This window comes from Melitaea cinxia, chromosome 1 (assembly GCF_905220565.1).
Source record: "Melitaea cinxia chromosome 1, ilMelCinx1.1, whole genome shotgun sequence".
Lineage (NCBI taxonomy): Eukaryota > Metazoa > Arthropoda > Insecta > Lepidoptera > Nymphalidae > Melitaea > Melitaea cinxia.
This window is the reverse complement of record NC_059394.1, coordinates 10620384-10643996: the sequence shown is the minus strand read 5'-3', so window position 1 is coordinate 10643996 and position 23613 is coordinate 10620384. Positions and strand designations below refer to the sequence as shown.

At 34.4% G+C, this 23613-nt stretch overlaps 4 protein-coding genes across 4 annotated transcripts; 3 read left to right on the top strand and 1 right to left on the bottom strand.

The window, feature by feature from the left end:
* Window positions 1-24: 24 nt before the first annotated feature.
* On the top strand, window positions 25-2244 carry LOC123653555 (ATP-dependent DNA helicase PIF1-like). Its single transcript, XM_045589549.1, has 2 exons — window positions 25-1420; window positions 1499-2244. The coding sequence occupies exons 1-2, from the start codon at window positions 25-27 to the stop codon at window positions 2242-2244; spliced, it is 2142 nt and encodes a 713-aa protein (XP_045445505.1).
* A 2417-nt stretch (window positions 2245-4661) lies between these two features.
* Window positions 4662-5848, bottom strand: LOC123653544 (sterile alpha motif domain-containing protein 1-like). Its single transcript, XM_045589537.1, has 4 exons — window positions 5711-5848; window positions 5582-5646; window positions 5341-5535; window positions 4662-4857 (listed from the first exon to the last, which is right to left on the bottom strand). The coding sequence occupies exons 1-4, from the start codon at window positions 5846-5848 to the stop codon at window positions 4662-4664; spliced, it is 594 nt and encodes a 197-aa protein (XP_045445493.1).
* On the top strand, window positions 5847-13838 carry LOC123656734 (neuronal acetylcholine receptor subunit alpha-7). Its single transcript, XM_045592397.1, has 11 exons — window positions 5847-5925; window positions 9333-9472; window positions 9769-9813; window positions 9951-10060; window positions 10537-10717; window positions 12201-12276; window positions 12364-12558; window positions 12637-12833; window positions 12985-13229; window positions 13501-13603; window positions 13686-13838. The coding sequence occupies exons 1-11, from the start codon at window positions 5847-5849 to the stop codon at window positions 13836-13838; spliced, it is 1524 nt and encodes a 507-aa protein (XP_045448353.1).
* Window positions 13839-16498: 2660 nt separating this feature from the next.
* LOC123669477 (acetylcholine receptor subunit beta-like 1) lies at window positions 16499-20714 on the top strand. The gene is made up of 9 exons (XM_045603087.1): window positions 16499-16580; window positions 17196-17332; window positions 17534-17688; window positions 18024-18114; window positions 18203-18550; window positions 18650-18843; window positions 18940-19098; window positions 19177-19441; window positions 19519-20714. Exons 1-9 carry the CDS (start codon window positions 16520-16522, stop codon window positions 19681-19683), a joined length of 1575 nt encoding a protein of 524 aa, XP_045459043.1. The 5' UTR covers window positions 16499-16519; the 3' UTR covers window positions 19684-20714.
* Window positions 20715-23613: the final 2899 nt, after the last annotated feature.

Genomic DNA, 23613 nt, shown 5'->3' with positions numbered 1-23613 from the left:
AGTTCTGAAGCACTATGGCGGATTATGTCCTTCAATATTCATGAAAGAGCACCAACTGTCACACACCTCGCTGTTCATTTAGAAAACGGACAGCGGGTGTATTTCACTGAAAATAATGTAAATGACATTGTGAATAATCCAAGAGATACTACTTTAACAGCGTTTTTCAAATTATGTGCAGAGGACGACTTCGCAAAAACTCTGACCTACGACAAGGTGCCTGCCTATTATACCTGGAATCAAAATACGAAAAAATTCCAACGACGAAAGCAGGGGGCGGTAGTTCTCGGGTACCCTGGCGTGAGAAAAACAGATGCTCTTGGAAGGGTGTACGTGGTACACCCTAATAATACAGAATGTTTTCATTTGCGGTTGTTACTCCACGTTATAAAAGGCCCTACTTCGTTTAGAAGTCTCCGCACTTTTGAAGGTGTAACTTACGACACATTCCAAGGGGCTTGCAAAGCTATGGGCCTCCTCGAAGATGACAGTCACTGGGAGAGTACGCTCTCTGAAGCAGCCATATGCTGTTCACCAAAATCACTTAGGTGCCTTTTTGCCATTATGATATCGTTCTGCCAAATCACGGACCCGCATCTTCTTTGGCAAAACTATCAGGAAAGTATGTCCGAAGATATACTGCAACGCAGACGACAAGAACTGTCATCAGATGATTTAGAGTACGACCAAAATATTTTTGATGAAGCTTTAAATGAATTAAATAAAGAGGTCGAATCTCTATCAGGTAAAAGTATAAAATATTTTGGTTTTAACTTGCCGTTAAATTCAAATCTTTATGCAATGAACAACATCGAGGATTTACGAGAGACTGACTATGATTACACCCAACTCTTACAGACAATTCAAGATGAACATCGCTTAAATCCAGAACAAAAAATTGTTTACGACCAAATATTGTCATCAGTTAATAGTAATGAAGGGAAAATGTTCTTTCTAGATGCACCCGGGGGCACGGGTAAAACATTTATAATTAATTTATTATTAGCAAAAGTAAGGTCTGACAGAAAAATTGCTCTTGCCGTGGCGTCGTCCGGTATTGCAGCCACACTTTTGAAAGGCGGGCGAACTGCACATTCCACTTTCAAACTACCTTTAAAAATTTGCATTGACGACGTCTCTAGCGTTTGTAACATCTCAAAACAGAGTAAAACAGGTAAATTAATGCAGGATTGTAGCTTGATTATTTGGGACGAAGCTTCCATGTCCCATAAAGCATCAGTTGAGGCATTAGACAGGACAATGCGCGATTTACGCAACAGAAATTGCCCAATGGGTGGCTGCACCGTTTTGTTTTCTGGAGACTTTCGTCAAATTTTGCCAGTCATAGCAAGGGGGACTAGAGCTGACGAAGTCAATGCATCACTCAAAAGATCTTATCTTTGGCCACATATTACAAAATGTGAACTTAATACAAATATGAGAATTTTGTCCTCCAGTGAAGACAATAAACAATTTTCAAATAACTTACTTCAAATAGGTAATGGTGCATTTCAATCCGGAAATGTTAAAATCAATCTTAGTAACCTATGTGCTTTGGTTCAAAATGTGGAAGAATTGGTTGAGACCGTATATCCCGATATTACTAATATAACTACAAAGACTTTATGTTGGTTTAAGGAAAGGGCTATATTGGCACCTACTAATGAACAGGTTGATAAAATTAATCATTTAATTATTTCCAAGTTTGAAGCACCATCACAGATATACTATTCAGTTGATACAGTTTTGGATACCGCAGAGGCAGTACATTATCCAACTGAATTTTTGAATTCTTTAGTTCCTCCCGGAATTCATCCACACAAGTTAATATTAAAAGTGGGTTCACCAGTGATATTACTTAGAAATTTAAATCCCCCAAAATTGTGTAATGGCACGAGACTCAAAATAGTTAAATTAAAAAACTTTCTAATCGAATGCACTATTTTAACTGGCTGTGGTACTGGTGATACTGTTTTAATTCCCAGAATACCGATGATTCCCTCCGAATTACCCTTCCAATTCAAAAGACTGCAATTTCCAATCAAATTAGCCTTTGGTATTACTATTAATAAGGCACAAGGTCAAACTTTAAAAGTTGCAGGAATAGATTTAACTGATCAATGTTTTTCTCACGGCCAGTTATATGTTGCCCTTTCAAGGGTGACATGTAAAAATAATCTGTTTGTGTTTACTAACAATCCGTCAGAAGTAATGAACGTTGTGTATAAGGAAATATTTCAATAGAAATATTCCTTATACACAACGTTTCAAGTAAAAAGTATTCACTTTTAAATATCCGGTGCCTACCTTACAGCTTCATCATCAACAATGTGTAGATATCTTTGTCATCACATATACTTCTTTATCTATACCTAAAACACTGGATGTGTCTATAATATGCGAGGAGTTATTTCAATTACTCTAGGCTCCCATCACCACATCCTGACCTGGTTACTATAGGACCAGCTGCAATGTTTACTCTTTCAAACATAATAAGAATTATCCAAGTCGATACACTGGCCTCGAAGTAATAGGGAAACATAGTCATTATTGGGGAGTTTCGACGATGATATGATATACCTAATCATCGTATTTTTAAAAACAGACAAACAAGTTACACATAAAAATACCAAAATCGTCATAGGTTTGCCTATAATATTTAAGAAGTTCCTGCGATTTCACCAGGATCCCATCATCAGATCCTAACTGGACAATGGGACCACCTGCATACGCACCATATATTAAAAAACATCCCTACGAATTGAGAACCTCCTCCATTTTTGAAGTCCGAAATCCACACGGGCGAAGCTGCGGGCGGAAGCTATCTATATAAATAAAAATGAATGTTGTTAAGCGCATAACTCGAGAATGGCTCGGCTAATTTATTTTTTTGTATGTTCCTTAAGGCCCACGGAAGGTGTTAATACAAAAAAAAATTTACTATTGACAGAACGAAGTCTGTCCGGGCAGCTAGTAATTATCATAAAAATTAACTATAAGAGCGTCACGATCCTAAAAATTACGTTATTCGCCTGCCCATGCGCATATTCTATAATAAAATAGAACGCTTTGTGCGTTAACATTTAACCTTTACTTTTGACATTTCACTTATACGTTGTTCTTTATTTCACCCAGTTTCTAGCAAACGAACCGCCTTTGTTCTTAGTACGCCATTCAGCATACTCCTATATCGCTTTCACTGTTTTTCAATCTTCCTGGTTCTAGACACATTTATCATTTACCAAATGTATTCAAACCATATAAGTGTTGAACTGTCGTGAACTCTGAAATCCAAATATAGCATTGTTCTGCTCTTCATTCAAAGCACATTTAATTAATTATTGCTGAAATTAACGTTGATGGAAGCTGATGATAACGGTAATGTTTGTAGCTTCGATTTTGTTTGTAGCTTTGATTTTGTTTGTTTCAACATGGTTTGTAAATGAGTATGCTACAAACAACTTCTTTTTTTTTACCGACTTCAAAAAAGGAGGAGGTTACTCAATTCGACCGTATATATATATATATATATATATATATATATATTTTGTTTATGTATGTTGGGGATAACTTCGTCGTTTATAAACCGATTTTGATAATTCTTTTTTTGTTGGAAAGAAGATATCCCCGGTGTGGTACCATGATAAGGAAACCAGGATCTGACGATGGGATCCTAGAGAAATCGAGATAAACCCTCGAAAATCCGTATAACTTTTTACTGGGTGTACCGAGATGATTTTTAATTTAATCGAAAGCCGATGATTATCGTGTGGTCACATTTAAATTTCATCGAGATCTAATTACAACTTTTGGAGTAATGCGTATTTACTTGACAATTTTTTCGTCTACCTACGTTGTATTACTTGTCAATGTAATTGAAGTCGGCTTTTTTCGTTTGCGAGCAAACAAAATTATATATTTGTAAGTTAATTTAAAATATTTATTAACTATGTCTCTAAATACTGTAGCGCATTTTCTCAATTAACTTAAAAATAATCTGTGAAATGAAAACTCTTCATAATATATATTTATCCCATAAAAATAATTTAAGACTCGAAAAAAATATTTTGTAGTTTACTTATTAAATAAGCGTGAAAGTTGATACAGATGGAAAATTGTATAAATTAATGTAAAAAAAAACTACGAAGCTGATATATATAATTAAATTTAGTACGTATTTACATACTTCTGTATAACAAACAATTTTTCATTTTTGTCCATCAGAATGGAACGAATGGAATGGAATACTTCTCAACAATATTCCTGAATGAGAAAGTCCTGCAAGTGTAACAAATTCAATAGCAAAAGTAGCTACCTAAAAACAATGGATGTCATATAGATTACCGGATTATATATATATATATATATATATATATATATATTAAATTCAATAGCAAAAGTAGTTACCTAAAAACAATGGCTGTCATACAGATTACCGGTATATATAATTATATACGACATGATATTATCAGCGTACGTTAATCGAAATAAGTTCTCTAAGAGTAACGTTAATTTTACAATTTCTATTGTTTTAAGAAAAAGTAATATTTATATATACCTATTTCTTTCTTGTATGGATAAAATTATATCAATAATAGGTATCGGCGACGGTACGGCATCCTTCGAGTCAATGTGCGAATTAGTAAAGTCGGTTCGTGGTACTAGGTTGCAGTGAGGGTATGAGGGGGCCGGGAGCAGCGAGGAAGGGCAGTGTCCCTCATTGATCGCAAGCGGCGCAGCATCCCCGCGCCGCGTCCCCGCATTCTCCGCTCGACACAACCACAAAATTCAACACTTGAAATTGCAATCGTCGGAATTCGAAAGCTCATCTCATTCTTAACCCCATTAAAGTCGTGGCTGATTGGAATGAATGTGGTTTACGATTTTCATTTTACTATCCATCTTAATGATGGTCGAAACGCCCGGTACCTTATAAGTACTTACTGTTATAATTGTATAATTTAAGCATATACATTTTTTTAATAGCATGCTCGATTGCCGGGCGTATTTTTTTTTAAATTAAATTACACTAACATCACATAAAAGGAATATCTGTTTACACTTTTTAAAAAATTTTAACTAATAGGCTCATTATTTTTTTATGTAGATATATAGTTGTGTGTACTTTGGAAAGCCATAAAGTACTATAATTAGCAGAGTTGCCTTTGGTAGTATCAACTTTTATCGCGTTATTATTCGAGTATTAACTCATGGTAAAAGTATAAAATACCAAGCCAAAAACGCTTTGCATTACACTAAAATTTGTGTAATTTTACTTGGATCTAGAAACCTCAAAATAAAAAGACAGCTTACCAAAAGTAACAACATTTACATAATTACATAGGTCGAAAGGAAAGTTGGAACAAGCGTGCAGGCTTTTGGGCTGCGGCTGCACGAGGCGGCTCAGGGCGGGCGGGCGTCGGGTGCGTGGCGCGCAGCGCGTGAATGGGCGGCGGCGCGGTAATGCGACTGCGCGTCTGCGGCGCCTCCGCCAGTCCGCACACCGGCGGCTCCGCTGCCCCACGGTCGGCCGCACTCCGCTAAACAACAATGCTTAAAAACACAATCTAACTCGACAGACCAAGCGGCGGCGTAGTCGGCGATGCTCGAGGATCGGACGGCACGCGTGGCCGTCGGCGAGCGGTCCTGAAAAACAATTTAATTTATGAAAACCACAAAAGAATTAATTTTTAAGCTGATCATATTCGACGGATCGGAATAGAGGGGAGGGAGTGCGGCGAAGGGAGGCGGGGGCCGGTGTCGCGGGTGTCGCGGATCGGGGCTCGGGCGGACGATGGCGCGGCGCGGCGGCGCGGCGGCGCGCGGCGCGGGCTCGCGGCGCTGACATGGCCGGCCGGGCGCGCCGCTCGCTGCTGGCGGCGCCCGCGGGCCTGCTACTGCTGCTAGGCCTGCTCTGGCCGAGGGGTAAGCTCAAGACTGCGCTACTCGACCCCGCCTCAGATACTATCTTATGTCCATATCCTTGTAATTCAACTACAAAATTCTATTTAAACTATGTTTGTAATACCTACATAACGATATAAAAAAAAACATGAGTAAAAAATTACAACTAATATTATTATTTTTGTTACAAAGTCCTGACCTTAAAATTCTTCAAAATAATAAGTATGTTAAATTATTAAATTAAATTAAACTTACAATTTTATTAAAAAAAAATGTACATGCTTTTTTTATACGTATATAATAAGCAATTCGTCTAAAGTAATACATCATTAGCATTAGTTCTTCGTTCTTCGTTCTTAGTTTCGTCTTTATCATTTTTTATCGTATAAAAATGTCGTCCATATAAGTAATTATAATTATGTATTTAGCTTCTTCACGAATAGAAAGCTTTTACCGTGAGAACTATTTAGGTATGTCTTAATTTAGAATGTTTTTGCCCTGAAAATTATATTGACAAAAAATACTTACTAGATATATATGTAAAACTTTCCTGCTTCATAACTATTGATTTCTGCTCAATTTTAAATTAATATTACATTTAAACTCTGTCATGCTTGATAATATTAAAGTCATGAAGTATTTAGTAGATTTGTAACACAAAAAAAATCATTTAAAAGCGAAACTTTTCGTTTTGTTTAATGTAATTAACTAATTAGTATTAATATGTTGTTATCGTCATTCGTTAGTATTAGATATGTTGTTGTGACCTGGAATAAAATTTTAACAAGGTTTTCTGATGGATTTACATATATTTTAAGCTCCACACTTATTAATAAATACATATTTATTTTATTGTTTTAAACTAGAAGTAAATAAAAAATTCAAAATAATTAGGGCGATACTCTCACTGCTTATATACATAAAAAATTTCTTTATTGATATATACCTATATTATCCGTATAAAATATCATCATCATCATTACAGCCTATACAGTCCACTGCTGGACATAGGCCTCCACAAGTTTACGTCAAAAATAACGTGATATCATGTGTTTTGCCCATAGTCACCACGCTGGGCAGGCGGGTTGGTGACCGCAGTACTGGCTTTGTCGCACCGAAGACGCTGCTGCCCGTTTTCGGCCTGTGTATTTCAAAGCCAGCAGTTGGATGGTTATCCCGCCATCGGTCGGCTTTTTAAGTTCCAAGATGGTTGTGGAACCTTGTTATCCCTTAGTCGCCTCTTACGACACCCACGGGAAGAGAGGGGGTGGCTAAATTCTTTAGTGCCGTAGCCACACAGCACATATAATATAATTTATTAAAATCTAACTTAAATACTTTAAGGAATTTCATATACCAAGTAGCACTGAATATCGCCTCAATAGAAAGTCGCTTAAAATCTAAAAGTTGGAAAATTATGTTCATTGATTTTCGACAATAATATCATGATATTATATATATATATTTAAAAATACAAATAAAGCATTAATTACAACATATTCTCAGATAATATTAAAATTAATTTAACATTTCATCTATTCTCTGTGGAGTTTTCTACACCCACTGCTAGTACCTTTCAGCCCGCCTACAAACGCTCTGTCGAGTACCGAAAACCCGTTAAAGATTTCTGCCCGTTGAAACATAAGTGGAGAAAATTCCTCACAAAAGAATGTGCTTTTTAGTCGTGGAATTTTATTGGCGGCAATCTGAAGAGCGTTTATTGTCTGTTAAACGTAACAACTATTACAGCGTTCGCAAGAATGCTCAAGTACAAGGCGTACCTTGGAGTTAACACGCTAAGTTCGAGATCTGAGTTAGGTATATATTCCTCCATGTGTTTAATAATAATGATCCAAGAAGATGATATGAAATATAATACATATATCTATACATATATGATAGGTTGCCTAATGAAATCGCGCTCAAACAACGTTAATTATTAAAATGCTTATTGAAATATATTGTAAGCTGAGACAATATACTCCATTGAAGTGAAAAAATAGGTTTGGCTATTTTCCTTCATTCTTAACTAATGGGTTGCAACGTACAAACGAGATCCAACTGCTGACTTTAAAATACAATGAAATGCACCAAAGACGGGCAGCAACGTCTTCGGTACGACCAAGCCAGCCCTGGGGTCACCAACCCGCCTGCCCAGCGTATTGACTATGGGCAAAACACATGAGTTCACGCCATTTTTTGGCGTGAACTTGTGGAGGCCTATGTCCAGCAGTGGACTGTGGTAGGCTTAAATGATGATGATGATGATGTACAAACGAAAACGTTAACGTAGATAATATACCCTCATCTGTTATTTATTAGTATCATATGTATGAAATGAAAGGTTATTTTATTTCTAATTTAATTAGATAGATTTTTAATAGATTATTAGATTGCCTTATTAAACAGTTAATTTAGTATATGGTTGCCTAGCTTTATCGTCTTAATATACGTCCTACTCCGGTAAGATAGTTCAGCATAAATCGTGTTTTTCCTGCTGTCAGAAGGTTTACGCAAAACTATCTTAAAAGACTAGGATTTTTTCTCACAAGACCGATATGACCCCACATATGAATTTATTCCCTAAATGAAAATGAAATTTATTTCTTAAGCCGAATTTTAGACCAGATTATAATCACATCACTGTGTAAATTAAAGGTTTTTTTTCTTCTTCTTTAGGGTTACTGGCTTTCAATAGTGCCAAATGAGCCATTTTTTTTCCTAACTAATTTTCATGACATAATTATGTGCTTATGTGACGTAACTTCAAATATTCTGATTTGTTTTGCACACGAATATTCGAAATCGACTTTTGTGTATTTCTTTCTTTGCAAGTTAATAAGCAATTTTTGCTATATTTAATCTAATTTAGTTGCACAAACGTCTTCGACTGGAGCTACTTATTACAATATTTTTAAAGTTGTCTACTTCGGAATGTCTCAAAACTTTCTCTTTATATTTTTTTACTTTTCGCAGAACAAAATGTTTAAACTATGTTCTTCCTTTTACCCAATTTAAATCAACGACCGAAGTATAACAAAAGTCCATGTTCATCTCGACAAATACTTTACGGACCAGTGGCGTAGCGAGCTTAACTCGCACCCGGGGCACAATACGTTTCAGCGTCCTCCTCCCCCATTTTATAACCATATAATATTATACGTAGCAATTTTTTTTGTGCGGACCATTTGGCCCATTTATGAGTTGCGCCCGGGGAATGACATTGAATTTTATTTAACTACAAAATTATCGATTACACTCCAAAAAAATTTAAAGGTGTCTTATAAAAGTTATATTACATATACATATGAAAAGATGTTTGCCTATTTTAATTTTAACTTGTGCTTATCTACACTTCCTTCTTCAAAAATCTTTCTATTTTAGAGAGTATGTAAACTTCTAGGTTCTAGCATTTTATTAATTTACAGAGGCTTGCTGTGGCTACCACGAGAAGCGGCTGCTACACCATCTTTTGGACCACTACAACGTGCTAGAGCGGCCCGTGGTTAACGAGAGTGACCCGCTCCAGCTCTCCTTCGGCCTCACGCTCATGCAGATCATAGACGTGGTATATATATTTCCTAAACACAAAAAAAATTCGTAGTCAAACATAAAATGTTTGATTACGAATTTATTTAATTTTAATAATTTTTTTGATCGTGAAATGTGGTCATAGTACAAGTACATAGTTTGCTTCTTGTTTTACTTGCAAGTAATAATTAAAAAAGTATTGATATTTGCGCATGCGCATGCGCATTCAACCTCTGTTGGGGCATAGGCCTCTTTCGCCATGTAAACGAAGGATAGATATATATAAAATAATGTAAAAATCTTAAAATCTTCTAATTAAATCGTCTTTCACAGGATGAAAAGAACCAGCTACTTATAACTAATATCTGGCTTAAACTAGTAAGTATTTGACCAAAAACGCGTTACATAAATAAAATCATATTAATAAACTACACTAAAAATAATAAAAATATAAAACATTAAATAATTTAAAAATTATTACTTTAAACGAACTTGACCAAGTTTGCTTTCTTCAGGAATGGAATGACATGAACTTAAGATGGAACACTTCTGACTTCGGCGGGGTCAAGGATTTGAGAGTTCCGCCACATAGGTTATGGAAACCAGACGTTCTAATGTACAACAGGTAACTATAATACCAAACTAAACTACCTAATTATAAAAAATAAAAATTATAAACACGTAAATTAGTAATTTAATTTATTATTATTAATAATAGTTAACTCCGATATGTAATGTAAGCCTTTAATGACTATCCAATTAATGATAACTCGGACATTGTGTTAAATGTTAATTAACATTAATATTTCGTAACTTAAACGCTTATGTTTTTTTTTTTTTTGAGTATGTCTTCACATATCTTATGCTGTGTATTAATTTGGTTTTTTGATTGTAATTAAAATCTGAAAAATGTGTATTATAAATAGACACAACAAATTTATTTGAAAAGTATAAAATAAATAATAATTTTATTAATATAAAAAATAACAAATTAAATTTTATACGCCTTTGAATAATGAAATAAATTATATAAAGAAATTATAGAATTAATATATATATTATAAGCAAATTTTCATAAAGTCATATTTTTTAATACAATAGTGCAGATGAAGGCTTCGACAGTACTTACCCAACCAACGTAGTGGTGCGAAACAACGGCTCTTGTCTTTACGTACCACCTGGAATATTTAAAAGTACTTGTAAGATAGATATCACCTGGTTTCCTTTCGACGATCAAAGATGTGAAATGAAATTTGGAAGCTGGACATATGATGGTTATCAAGTAAGAACTATTTTAAGATCAATATACTAAACAGGAAATAGTTGGTAATAATAGTCTTAAATTTTTATGATTAGTTTATTAATAAATATAACGATATTAACCACTTCGATAAAAGAGGAGGTTCTTAATTCGTCTGTATTTTTTATTATTAGTGCTAACCTCATAACTTTTTACTGGGTGAACCGGTTTTGGTGATTCTTTTTTTTAAAGACGACATACAAGTACTAGTCATGTGATCCCAATTAAATTTAATCGAGATCTAATAAGAACTTTTTGAGTTATCCCTATTTTTTCATTTTTTTATTACAGCCGATACAGTCCACTGCTGGACATAGGCCTCCACAAGTTTACGCCAAAAATAACGTGAACTCATGTGTTTTACCCATAGATTTGATTTGAGTTATCCCTAATAGTGTGTATCTAATTTTCGATTTTCTCGACTACCTACGTTGTATTACTTAATGATGTAGATTGAAGTCTGTATGTTTTCGTTTGCAAGCAAATAAAATTAATAAGAAATAAATAAATTTTATAGAAAACTGTTTAATTAAGGCACTTTAGTAACTATAGTTCGATCGGCCTAGCAAATAATACTATTTCGCTTTTTTAACCGACTTAAAAAAAGAAGGAGGTTCTCGATACGATGATTTTTACATTTCATTTTCATTCCAGATTCTCGTTATATCATAACTTCTTACTGGGTGGATCGATTTCGATTGCTAGCAAACTGACTGACTGACTGCTGACTGACAATTATTTTATATTAATTGTGACGGAAAATTATTTTCTATATCCTAATGATTATAAGAACTTAAAACTCCATTTTTATTTTAACCTAATTTATTTAAAAGGGTTTACAGTATTAACGGCCTTTAATTTTATATACATATATATTTTTTTACAACAAAAAATGTTCTTATTTTTTATGTATACACATTGTGCATTAAACTTTAAAACCTTTAAAAACTCTTTTAAATAAATGGTATTTATTATAAGGTTTTTCACTTCTGTTCTTTATCAGTATCTTTAGTACTTTCAAATTTTAAAGATAGCGATGCATATATATATATATAGAATTTTATAGCTATGCACGCGACTTCGTCCGATTGGAATTTGAAAAAAAAATGTTGTTGAGTTAGAAAAAAAAAAAAAAAAAACTAAAATATAAGTAGTCTAAGTTACGCCTTATTACATCAGCTATCTGCCAGTGAAAGTCCCTTCAAAATCGGTCCAGCCGTTCCAGAGATTAGCCGGAACACACAGACAGACAGACAGACAAAAATTGTAAAAAATGTTATATTGGTATATGTACTGTGTCTACATATATCTATATACATTTAGCAAAAAGTGGTTATTTTAATATTACAAACAGACACTCCAATTTTATTTATTTGTATAGACTAGTAAGCAAACAAATAAGTGTCTGTTGTAGTAATATATATAAAAAATACTACTGCAATCTCACATTCTATACTTATTTTAGCTTGATCTACAACTACAGGACGAAGGGGGTGGTGATATAAGTAGTTTTGTTACAAACGGAGAATGGGAACTTATAGGTATGCTTGATTATAATATAGGAATAATGAAATTAACCACAAGCAATAATATAATTATATAATTTAATGAATACATTTTTTACACAGGAGTACCAGGCAAGCGTAACGAGATTTATTATAATTGTTGTCCCGAGCCGTACATTGATATTACATTTGCAGTGGTAATTCGGCGAAAAACATTATACTACTTTTTCAATCTAATCGTACCATGCGTGCTCATTGCCTCAATGGCCTTACTGGGTTTCACTTTACCACCAGACTCCGGAGAAAAACTATCGTTAGGTAAGGTTCATTTATAACTAGGTAATTACATGCAATTGTGAAGTACAGTGCGTAATTTAAAGTACTCAATATCAACAGGTGTTACAATTCTGCTTTCCTTGACCGTGTTTCTGAACATGGTAGCAGAAACAATGCCAGCGACATCAGATGCTGTTCCACTGTTGGGCACATATTTCAATTGTATTATGTTCATGGTGGCTTCTTCGGTCGTATCCACGATCCTTATTCTTAATTATCACCACCGTCATGCTGATACACACGTGATGAGCGACTGGGTTTGTATATAACTTTAGTACCTCAAATTTTGTCAAATAAATACATTTTGAAACTTGTATGTTACATTATATTATATATTATTATTTTAGCATTTTATTATATACCATTATTAGTATTTTGACATAACTGATGTTAATTCCAATCATGTAGATCCGATGTGTATTCCTGTACTGGCTGCCTTGGATCCTTCGTATGTCACGACCAGGTGACGCGACCACGCCACCACCCGCTCGCGCGCCTCCTCCTCCGGACCTGGAATTGCGCGAGCGTTCTTCGAAATCGCTACTAGCTAACGTGCTCGACATCGACGACGACTTTCGACATACCCACGCGCAGCAGCCGCCTTGCTGCCGATACTACAGGTCCCTCGACGATCTACACGAACACTACTCGCCGTAAATAGCACGGTTACAATATTACACCCCCGCCTCGAACGTTCCGCAGTTAAACCCGGCCCGAACAGCTTGAAAAACATCAATAAAATTCATCTATAAAATTCATCTATATTCACATTATTTCACATGTCAATCAAATTTCTACTCTGGGTCTTGGGTCTATTCTATGAAACAAATCAGCATTATTCCCGTAGCTCCCTATGTTCCTTGGCCGAACCTGTAGATTAGACTGCACAGATTTTTAGAAAGTTACAAAATAATATTTTCATAGGAGTGGCGAAGAAAATGGCGCGGGTCTAGCGGCGCATAGCTGCTTCGGTGTCGACTACGAGCTCTCTCTCATTCTTAAAGAGCTTCGAGTCATCACAGATCAGGTATATGTTCATGAAATATTTTTTAATTCCTTATTATATAATATTACAGTAATATATACTATAATAATACCACTTGTTCCAGATGCGCAAGTCAGACGAAGATGCGGACATTTCGCGCGACTGGAAATTCGCAGCCATGGTCGTGGACAGACTGTGCCTTATTATCTTTACCCTGTTCACAATCATTGCCACGCTAGCCGTGCTACTGTCCGCACCCCACATCATGGTGTCGTAGCGACCCGCCCGCTTGCGGCTGCGCATGCGTAACGTTCTGTGATACCGCGAATATAAATTAAGTTGTGATGTGTGAAGAGGTGCGGGCGCCGACGCTGCGACGTTGGAGTTGCCGCCGTTTGCCTCGTCGCCCGCACCCCCCTATAGTGATAAGTTACCGCTGACTGCCATCCCTTTGCATGAACCAAATACTGCCTGTCCTATCTCTTATCCTTTAATCTTTGAGGCCACTCTTTCAGCGGCTTTGTTTATGCTCTTCCAAAAATTAATGACTGGTAATTTTACTCTGAGACATAAAATCATCTCACATAGTCATTATTAATGTGCAATAAGTGAAGAAAAACAAATGCTTTTCAGTTAAAATCAGTCATATTAGGCGTTGGCAGATTTTTCGAGAGAAAAATAATAATAAAATGACCAACGTGGCAATAAATGAGGTGTATACTGGCATTTTAATGACCAGCCTTATAATAGTGATCTACGCTAGAACAGTCGCCATTTTGGACTCTCTAAGATCGTGGTTTTTTCTGAAATTCGTAACACAAAAAAGTCTTCCTTCTTACCGTTAAACGACCTGTCGTATTAAAATTTAATATCTGTTAGATCTTTCTCAAATCTTAAAATTTATGTACAGTTTAGGATTTGGGCAGTGAGGCAACCGCCCTTTGTTTCCTTCTTGTTCGATTCCGTGAATCGTGGTTATGATCCCTAACTTTATTTTCAGATGTAATTGTGTCAGTAGCTAGTATAGAACTTTACAAACAATGTTGATTCAATTGGTACAGGTTGTGATATGCCTCGTTGTGAACGAGTCGATATTGTTATAAATGGTAAAATATCCAAAGCTATAGCTTAATAAAACGTTCGTTAAAATTTGTAGTTAAAGTATTATTTTATTAAAATCATACTTTGGTCTTTCGAAATAACTTATACAAATAATTACATTATGACATTGTATGGTAATATCACGTTTGTACCTTGTACTTCTATCGATACAGCAATAATACTAAAACGATGTAGCTTTTTAAAGTATCTCATGTCAAGGAGTATATACAAACACTACAGACATACTTTAAAACGTACGAAAATCAATTGTTTCATCTTCCTCAATATGTTCTAACACCTTATTGTTTTCTGTAACTAATCAAAATATACTACTGGGATCATTGTTATATTGAGGTGTATTTTAACCGGCGACAGAAAATAATAAACATCGACTTTTTACAAACCTCAGTTAAGGAAATACGTTTCAAAAGTTGAGGCCCTAAGAAAACCAGTCATTTCATAGAACACCATGCATTAATTTAATATATCATGTCATCCAATCTATTTATTAGTCATTCAAATTATCAAACTTATTGTAATTTTGTTTCGGAAACATTGTAAGCCTCTTAAAAGGAAAACGTAAAAAATTGTCGGAGCTGCGCGGATACACTCATGAATCGTAACGATTGTATCCTCGCGGTCTTCCTGTAGATGTCGTTTTTCTTGTCTGAGGTTCGGCTTTAACATAATCAGAGACGTTCCTTTGGAAGTTGCGGAGCGGATGTGATTATACGCCAGTGTTTTCTCACTTACATTTATTTATTTATTGTTATACGACCTGATCTCCTCAATCGCGATGGTCGTGAAGAGCCATGCGGAGGATAAGGCGCATTATTTAATTTATTGTTGGTTACAGTAACTATCTTTGTACTGGATAGTACAGTAATGCGCCGTATCCACGTCGGCATTGGGACGATGTTTGTCCCCGTAATTTGTTCAATTGTTAGGGTTAATACTCTGAATTGCACTTTGTTTATTAAATATAAATGAATGAAAAAATCTGTTTTTAATTTATTTTAATAACCTTTACAGCGCTTGTTGTTAAGTCACTATACACTAAGATATAGCCCTGACCTACATATTCCCAGTTCGTTATTTAGGAGCAGGCTGAGTAGTTGTAGACAATCGATGATATCCCGAGGGATACCGGCACATGCGCACAACTGAAGGCAGAAGTAACTGAGATTTGAGATTGCTTTACCCTTAATATTATAATTTATTTAAATCTTATATGCCACCTTATCGGTTGTTTGTGTTATATTTAATAATTAAGATTTACATAAGAAAAGGAATACATAAATACAACATACATAATTTAAAATTAAATTTCAAAGTTAAGATTCAATTAATTTAATTTTTATCGACGTATATGGAAAACTAAAGACCCTTATATTTGTCATATAAAAACTTAAATGTAAAAATATCTGCCATTTAAAATAAACAACAGGTATGTGTATTACGGAATAGCAAATATTCTACACATTTATTATTAGATTGAAAATTTATAAGAAAACACTTTACAACACAATTAATGCCTACAACATTATAATTTTATACGCGTACAGTACTACTGTAATGTATCTAATTAATAAATTCATTTCTCCCATTAAGAAAGAAACTACTTAAACTAGAAACAACTAAACTTTAACGATTGACTATTATATTATGTAGTATTGTTTGTTTCCTTTTGCAATTAAATATTGTATATAAAAGCTTAAATTTATCATATAAGTATGTGGTAGAGGGCGTTTAGTTTAAATGTGATTCTACGAGTAATATGGGCGGGCGGTAGCGTATGGCGCGGGCGTGAGACGAGGCGAGGGGCCGTGCGTGCCGCGTGCGGCAGTGGCCGCCGCCATGACTGCAGGGTCGCGCGCACCCTTGCTGGCCATCGCTCTATTTGCAGCGCTTTATTCAGGTACGCGATAATCATTTTTAATTTAAAAACCGTTAAGGATAAAATTAATTTTCTTTTTAATTTGAATTTGATGTTTTTATTTTTTAATTTATAAGAAGTATATATATATATATATATATCTAAACAAACAAATAATACCTTTCCGATAAGTAGTAAATATTTGGGGATTTTCTTAATCCTAAAATTTTTAATATATTTTGGATATATTATACTTATGATACTTATTTATAGAGATTTTTAACAATTACCATTTATGCATACGTATGACAACAATAATAAATCAAAAATGTAATATAAAAATATGTAGGTAACTCTTAATTTTTAGAGACAATGCCGGTTTTAGCGTGAATTTCTAAAACTGTCGATACGTAATAGTATCTCACCAAGTGGTCCTTATTGATCGCGGCTACAGCATCAGTGTAGCAGCTTGCGCTTCTCTAAATAACCAAACGTTGTAAGATTTTGTGAGGTTCGTCCTATAGTATATAAAGTACAACAGATTTTATTATTGCGTATAAACATAATGTAACCGTTTTTTTTCTCGCCTTGATCAGTACGTAACAGAATTTTAGACGATAATTATTATATTCAATAAAATTTATAATTATCAAATAGGATGGTGCTCAGAGGACGAAGAACGACTAGTCCGGGATCTTTTCCGAGGCTACAACAAACTTATCCGCCCTGTGCAAAATATGACACAAAAAGTCGATGTTCGGTTTGGCCTGGCTTTTGTGCAGTTGATTAATGTCGTAAGTATAAAATTAAAAATAACCTAAACCTAAACTTCAATTGAAAAAGAAACTTATCAAAAAATAGCGTTATATTATTATAGATATTAATAAACATTTAAATATTTCAAGTACCTAAGGTTAACACAATAATTTATATTGAGTATATAGTTAAGTACTTTGGTAGACTTCTTAAATCCACTAATTGTCTCTTATTTTTAGAACGAAAAAAATCAAATCATGAAATCGAATGTTTGGCTCCGGCTCGTATGGATGGATTACCAACTAATGTGGGACGAAGCTGACTACGGTGGTATTGGTGTGCTAAGACTTCCCCCTGACAAAGTTTGGAAACCAGACATCGTACTTTTTAACAAGTAAATGACGTTTATACTATACAATTATTTATTTATTTAACAATTTATGTACACTAGTATAGCAAAAGGAAACAGCTTTTATAAACAATGCTGGTACAAAGGCACTACTTATCCCATGCTAGAATCTCTTCCAGTAATCCTGCCTCAGGAAACTTATAAAACAGTCGCAAAATTAGCGTGTATTATTATTATAAGCGTGTTATTATTATTATATAAGGAATAATTTCATAGCGTATTTACGTTAAACTAATAAAAATTATATTCTTACCTAAATAACTTGAATTATGCACACGTAAGAAATCATTAATCAATGTCAACAAAAACTATTTTTTCAGTGCTGACGGCAATTATGAAGTTCGATATAAATCGAACGTCCTAATTTATCCCAACGGAGAAGTTTTGTGGGTTCCTCCAGCTATTTACCAGGTAAGTAGTTGGTAAAACGATTAATTTTTCTTAACGTTTCTATTAATAAGTATTATTACTTAAAACAGTCGTTTTTATATTGTTACAGAGCTCATGTACTATCGACGTAACCTATTTTCCATTTGATCAACAAACTTGTATCATGAAATTTGGATCCTGGACTTTCAACGGCGACCAAGTGTCACTCGCGTTATACAATAATAAAAACTTTGTTGACCTGTCTGACTATTGGAAATCTGGTACTTGGGATATAATCGAAGTGCCGGCGTATTTAAATATATATGAAGGCAATCACCCAACTGAAACTGATATAACGTTTTACATAATAATAAGAAGAAAAACCTTGTTCTATACCGTGAATTTAATATTACCAACTGTTTTGATATCATTTCTTTGTGTCCTTGTCTTCTACTTACCTGCTGAAGCTGGAGAAAAAGTAAGACATATTTTATTACACATTTATTCTTTAAAACTTAAGAATGTCTAACGAGATGTGCCTGCCTCAAGATGTGAAATAACTATTTTTCTTTTTCAGGTCACATTGGGAATAAGCATTCTTTTGTCACTGGTTGTGTTTTTACTTTTAGTATCAAAAATTCTTCCGCCGACATCGCTTGTATTACCACTTATCGCAAAGTATCTTCTATTCACCTTCATAATGAATACTGTCAGTATACTTGTTACTGTTATAATTATCAACTGGAATTTTAGAGGACCTAGAACACATAGGTATTACATATTTTGTATACAATGTCGTAAAACAAAAATATTCTACAATATGCAAAAGATCGAGCAACCTAAATCTAATATAATCTTTTCTTACAGAATGCCACTTTGGATTCGAAGCGTTTTCCTGCACTACTTACCAGCGTTACTGCTCATGCGACGACCACGTAAAACACGTCTGCGTTGGATGATGGAAATGCCTGGAATGGGAGCTCCACCGCATGCGGCTGCTCCTCACGATTTACCAAAACATATAAGGTAAAAGCATAACATTATTTTAGAGAAATAATGATTTATTTTTGCATGGAAAAAAATAATAGGTGTATGTTAATATAGTGCAATCGGAGCTAAGCAAAGCAAAATGGAAGCAATGGAACTTTCTGACCTGCATCATCCGAACTGTAAAATAAATCGAGCGTCTGGTGGGGGTGGTGAAGTTGGAGCACTTGGGAGCTTAGGAGCTCTTGGCGGTCTTGGACTTGGCGAAAGAAGAGAATCGGAAAGCTCTGATTCTTTACTTCTGTCCCCTGAAGCCGCTAAAGCTACTGAAGCAGTGGAATTTATTGCAGAACATTTACGCAATGAAGACCTTTATATTCAGGTAAAACTATTGTTAAAGAGAGTATTGCGATTAAAAATTATTTAAAATATATTATAAAATATTGAATTTATTTTTAGACACGAGAAGATTGGAAATACGTTGCTATGGTAATCGACAGATTGCAGCTGTACATCTTCTTTTTCGTTACTACTGCTGGCACAGTTGGTATTTTAATGGATGCCCCGCATATCTTCGAATATGTCGATCAAGATCGTATCATAGAAATATATAGAGGAAAATAGGTTGATCATTATTTTTATTAATTTGCATAATAATAGACGTCACTGTATTACCGACAATTAATTTAGAAATTGTTAATAAAACCTTTCCTAGCAAAGTTAAGTATCTTAGATTCATACAGGCATTATAATTATATTAAACATACGAAATAACATTTAGCAAATTAAATACTAATTATTTAAATGTTACATTTCCTCTCAAGGCAGTATACTAAATTAAGGCTTAAATATATAGTTATAAACTTAAGGATTAAATGTTTCGATATTTGATGATGAATAAGGCCATTGGCTTATTTATTGCTCAGCTATATAAAACACAGTTGGCAAATTGTATTGTAATAGAAATTGAAATTTTAGATAATATGTTATAATTATCACAATGGAAAGTAACTTAATTTAAGATAATACTAACTCATAGAATTATAAAATGGCTGTGTTCGATGTTTATAAAAGCACAATATTAATGAATTAATAGAATTTTATGTAGTTTTGTATTATTGTCATCTTCAACTAAATTCAGTACTATTAAGTATTCATCCTAAACCCTAGGATTATCTAATTACAGGCGTAGAAATAAGTAAATATCTGACCTTAAAATTAAAGATGACTTATCTATACAAAAATAAATGTTTCTTTAATTTGCTGTTTTTTTTAAATTTATTTGTGAAATTAATGAACAATAAATTACATATAATTTATACTTTACAAAAATCTTACAATTAGCCTATGATAGTTATAATTTTACGACAAAAATTTAAAATATTATTACTTTCCCAAATATTTTTTTAGAAATTTTATTTGTAATTTGTACTTACTACATGTAAACATATAGTACATATTGTTAAATAATGTTTTGTGAAAAATATCTTCCAAATTTCTCTTGTAAGTACTTTACTTTATTAAAAATTTATCTTTAAGTATATATAACGCTTTGTACTAATATTTTATTCAGTGTATACACATAGAAAATATGTACATAGTTATGTTGTTTTTATATTCCATTAATAAAACAATTTCTGTTATATCACAAGTCACAAAAATATTTATAATATTAGTAAATGGTTTCAAACATTTTTGTTCACGCTCTGTTTAAACTCTCTAAATTATAACATTAGTAGACAAAGTTTCTTGTTACAAGGGTTAAATGTTTACTATGATCACACTAGATGTTACTAAAATCATTAAACGGTCCCATTCGAACCAGAAATTACGTTAAAATTACACTTATATTTCGGCAAAATGTTGCTTTAAAATGTAGGAAGAAAATATATAATTATGTATTTTATTGACACATATAGAATCATATGACCGTATTAAATATTTCATCAACATTAAAATCAAAATACTGCGGGACTATTTTACCCGTTTGTGGATAAAATTTATCCAGCATATAAGATACAAAGAGATTACAACTGCAGGTGGTCAAAAAAATACAAGCGAATTGAGAATCCCCTCCTTTTTTGGAAGTCGGTTAAAAATAGGTTCTTGTGACCTGTATCATCCCACTTAAGAAATGATTTGAAATAAAAAGAAATATGTTATAAATATATTAAATATAATTAAATAAATGAACGCATCACACTCAAAAGTGGAGGAGTCAGGACTGACTAATCGGGTGTCCAAAAACACACGTAATACACAAGGCTAAAAGCCTAGACCACGGCAAATATATGTATGGTCCATACAAATATATCTCATGTGAGAGAGTCGAATACTCAACCGACAACACAACAGTCATAAACCAGTGCTGTGACCGCTGCGCAAACGCATTGTCATATTGGAATTCGATGGTGAAAAATGGTAATATACCTATTATAAAGTTTAATACGTTAGATACCGTCATCTGTAATTAGCGTTAATGTCAACCGGTGAAACAGGATCTAATCCCAAAACTTTATTTCATTAACTTATAGTAACAGTAACACGATAATTATTCTCGGTAATAACCATGTTGAGTTTCGATATTTATCAGACTATTTTGCGTTTATATGTGTATACTTTTTTATAAAGAAATATCCATAACATACACATACGGTCGGTGGAACCACCGACCACGCGCGATTACGTCTTGGCAAAAGGAGCACAGGCCGCTATCCAACCAGGTGGACTTACGACCTTAAGAAGACAGCGGAAAGCCACTGAATTCTGAAGGTGCAGGAACGGACGGAATGGTTAACATTACGGGAGGCCTATGTCCAGCAGTGGACTGTTAAAGTTTGATGGATGATACCCTACTTTTTAATTTGGCCAATCATTCTTACTTACTAATCAGATACCAAAATACATTTTAGGCATTGTAGTCAATCATATTTTGTCCTCAAATAAATGTAGTTGGACTTAGTGGGTCTGTGATCCAGTCGTTGAGGAAAGCCACGATTCAGCGTCTTAACTTGTCACTTAAAGCTGTCTCTGATTGGGGTGACGCAAACCTGGTCAAGTTCAACGCCTCTTAGACCTAGTCATTTCCTTTTCGACAAAGCGGAGTCCTTTCCATCTGACTTCCTCTTTCCGAGGTGTGCCCGTGCCTATAACCGGCCACCTGAAACTTCTTGGCGTTACTTTGTTATCCGCCCTCAATTTTGGCTCATACATAGGGGCAAAGGCTCAAAAAGCTGGCAAAAAACTGGGCGTCTTCTCGAAGGTGAGACGGTACTTCACTCCGGAACAGCTTCTAAAGTTCGATCATGCATGGAGTACTGCTCTCATCTTTTGGATGGCTCAGCCAAGTAACAACTGGAGCTTCTTTCTTCTAAGCGTGCTCCATCTTAGACCACATTTTCACTTATCATGAAATAGTGGTCAAACGCAAGACTATCATTTTATTAAAAAAAAAAAATAAATAAAAATCTGATACAATTACAAAATATACTGCGTTACAACAGCTATTATCCAACTAATTCACGCAAAGGTGTCTTCTCCTAGGAGGTTAAAGTAGTATCCGTATTTACTAGCGATTATACGAGTAAATGTCACGAAAACGGACTTAGCATGTTAAAATAGTGATGAAATAGATGAGATAAAAGTACGTTTACGTCATAAAATTTTAACAAAGGATTTTTATCCCACTAGGGTGGTGAAGAAGACCTTCCTCGGGAGCTTTGGCTACCTTTTTCACCCACAAAACACTGCACTAATTGAAAGCAATATTATTTGACTTTATGTGATCTTCTGTACTAGGGTACAGAAGATCACATAAAATCACATGTAATTATTTCCCCAATGGAGCTGTTCCAAATTTTTAAGCTAAATATACAGATATATCGGCCACACTCTGCATCAACAAATGGCTATTTACAAGACGCATTGTTTTATTGGTACCCATAAACTATGCCTCTTGTAGGTTCTTACTTCGCGCGATGGTGTGTTGCATTTAAGGACATACGAAAGCTATTATATATGTATTGGTAAGTCTTTACGGCCACACTAACGAATCTACCATACGTCATCATGGCTAAATATTTTCTATGCTCGCACGATGAATTGGACACCTTGATTAGATCGTTCCAAATAGATTTGTATATTTTATGTTATGGGGCAACGAAATCACACCGTTTGTGTTCATATTTCATTCGAAAGCCATCTAAAAGTCACAGGCATACAGTCTAATCCTCCACTCGGCCCGCCACTCCATTGCGAATTTGCTAAGCAGGACCTGAGGAGAACTGATCAGGAGCACTTGATCTTTTTAAAGATGTAAGTAACTACGGATGAATGTAGATAAATATTTTAAGCTGCTTATTACCGTATCGATTTTCAAGTACATGTTACACCAATGATAATGCTTTAGTAACTGATAGTGTTGTGTAAAGACAATTTTCAATGGCTTGTTTGTAACAAATTGTGTATGAGTCTCTTAGAACATGTGAAAATTACAAAACTTAATGCTCTCATCGCACTTGTAATGGTACTTACAAGTACATGAATATAGGATCT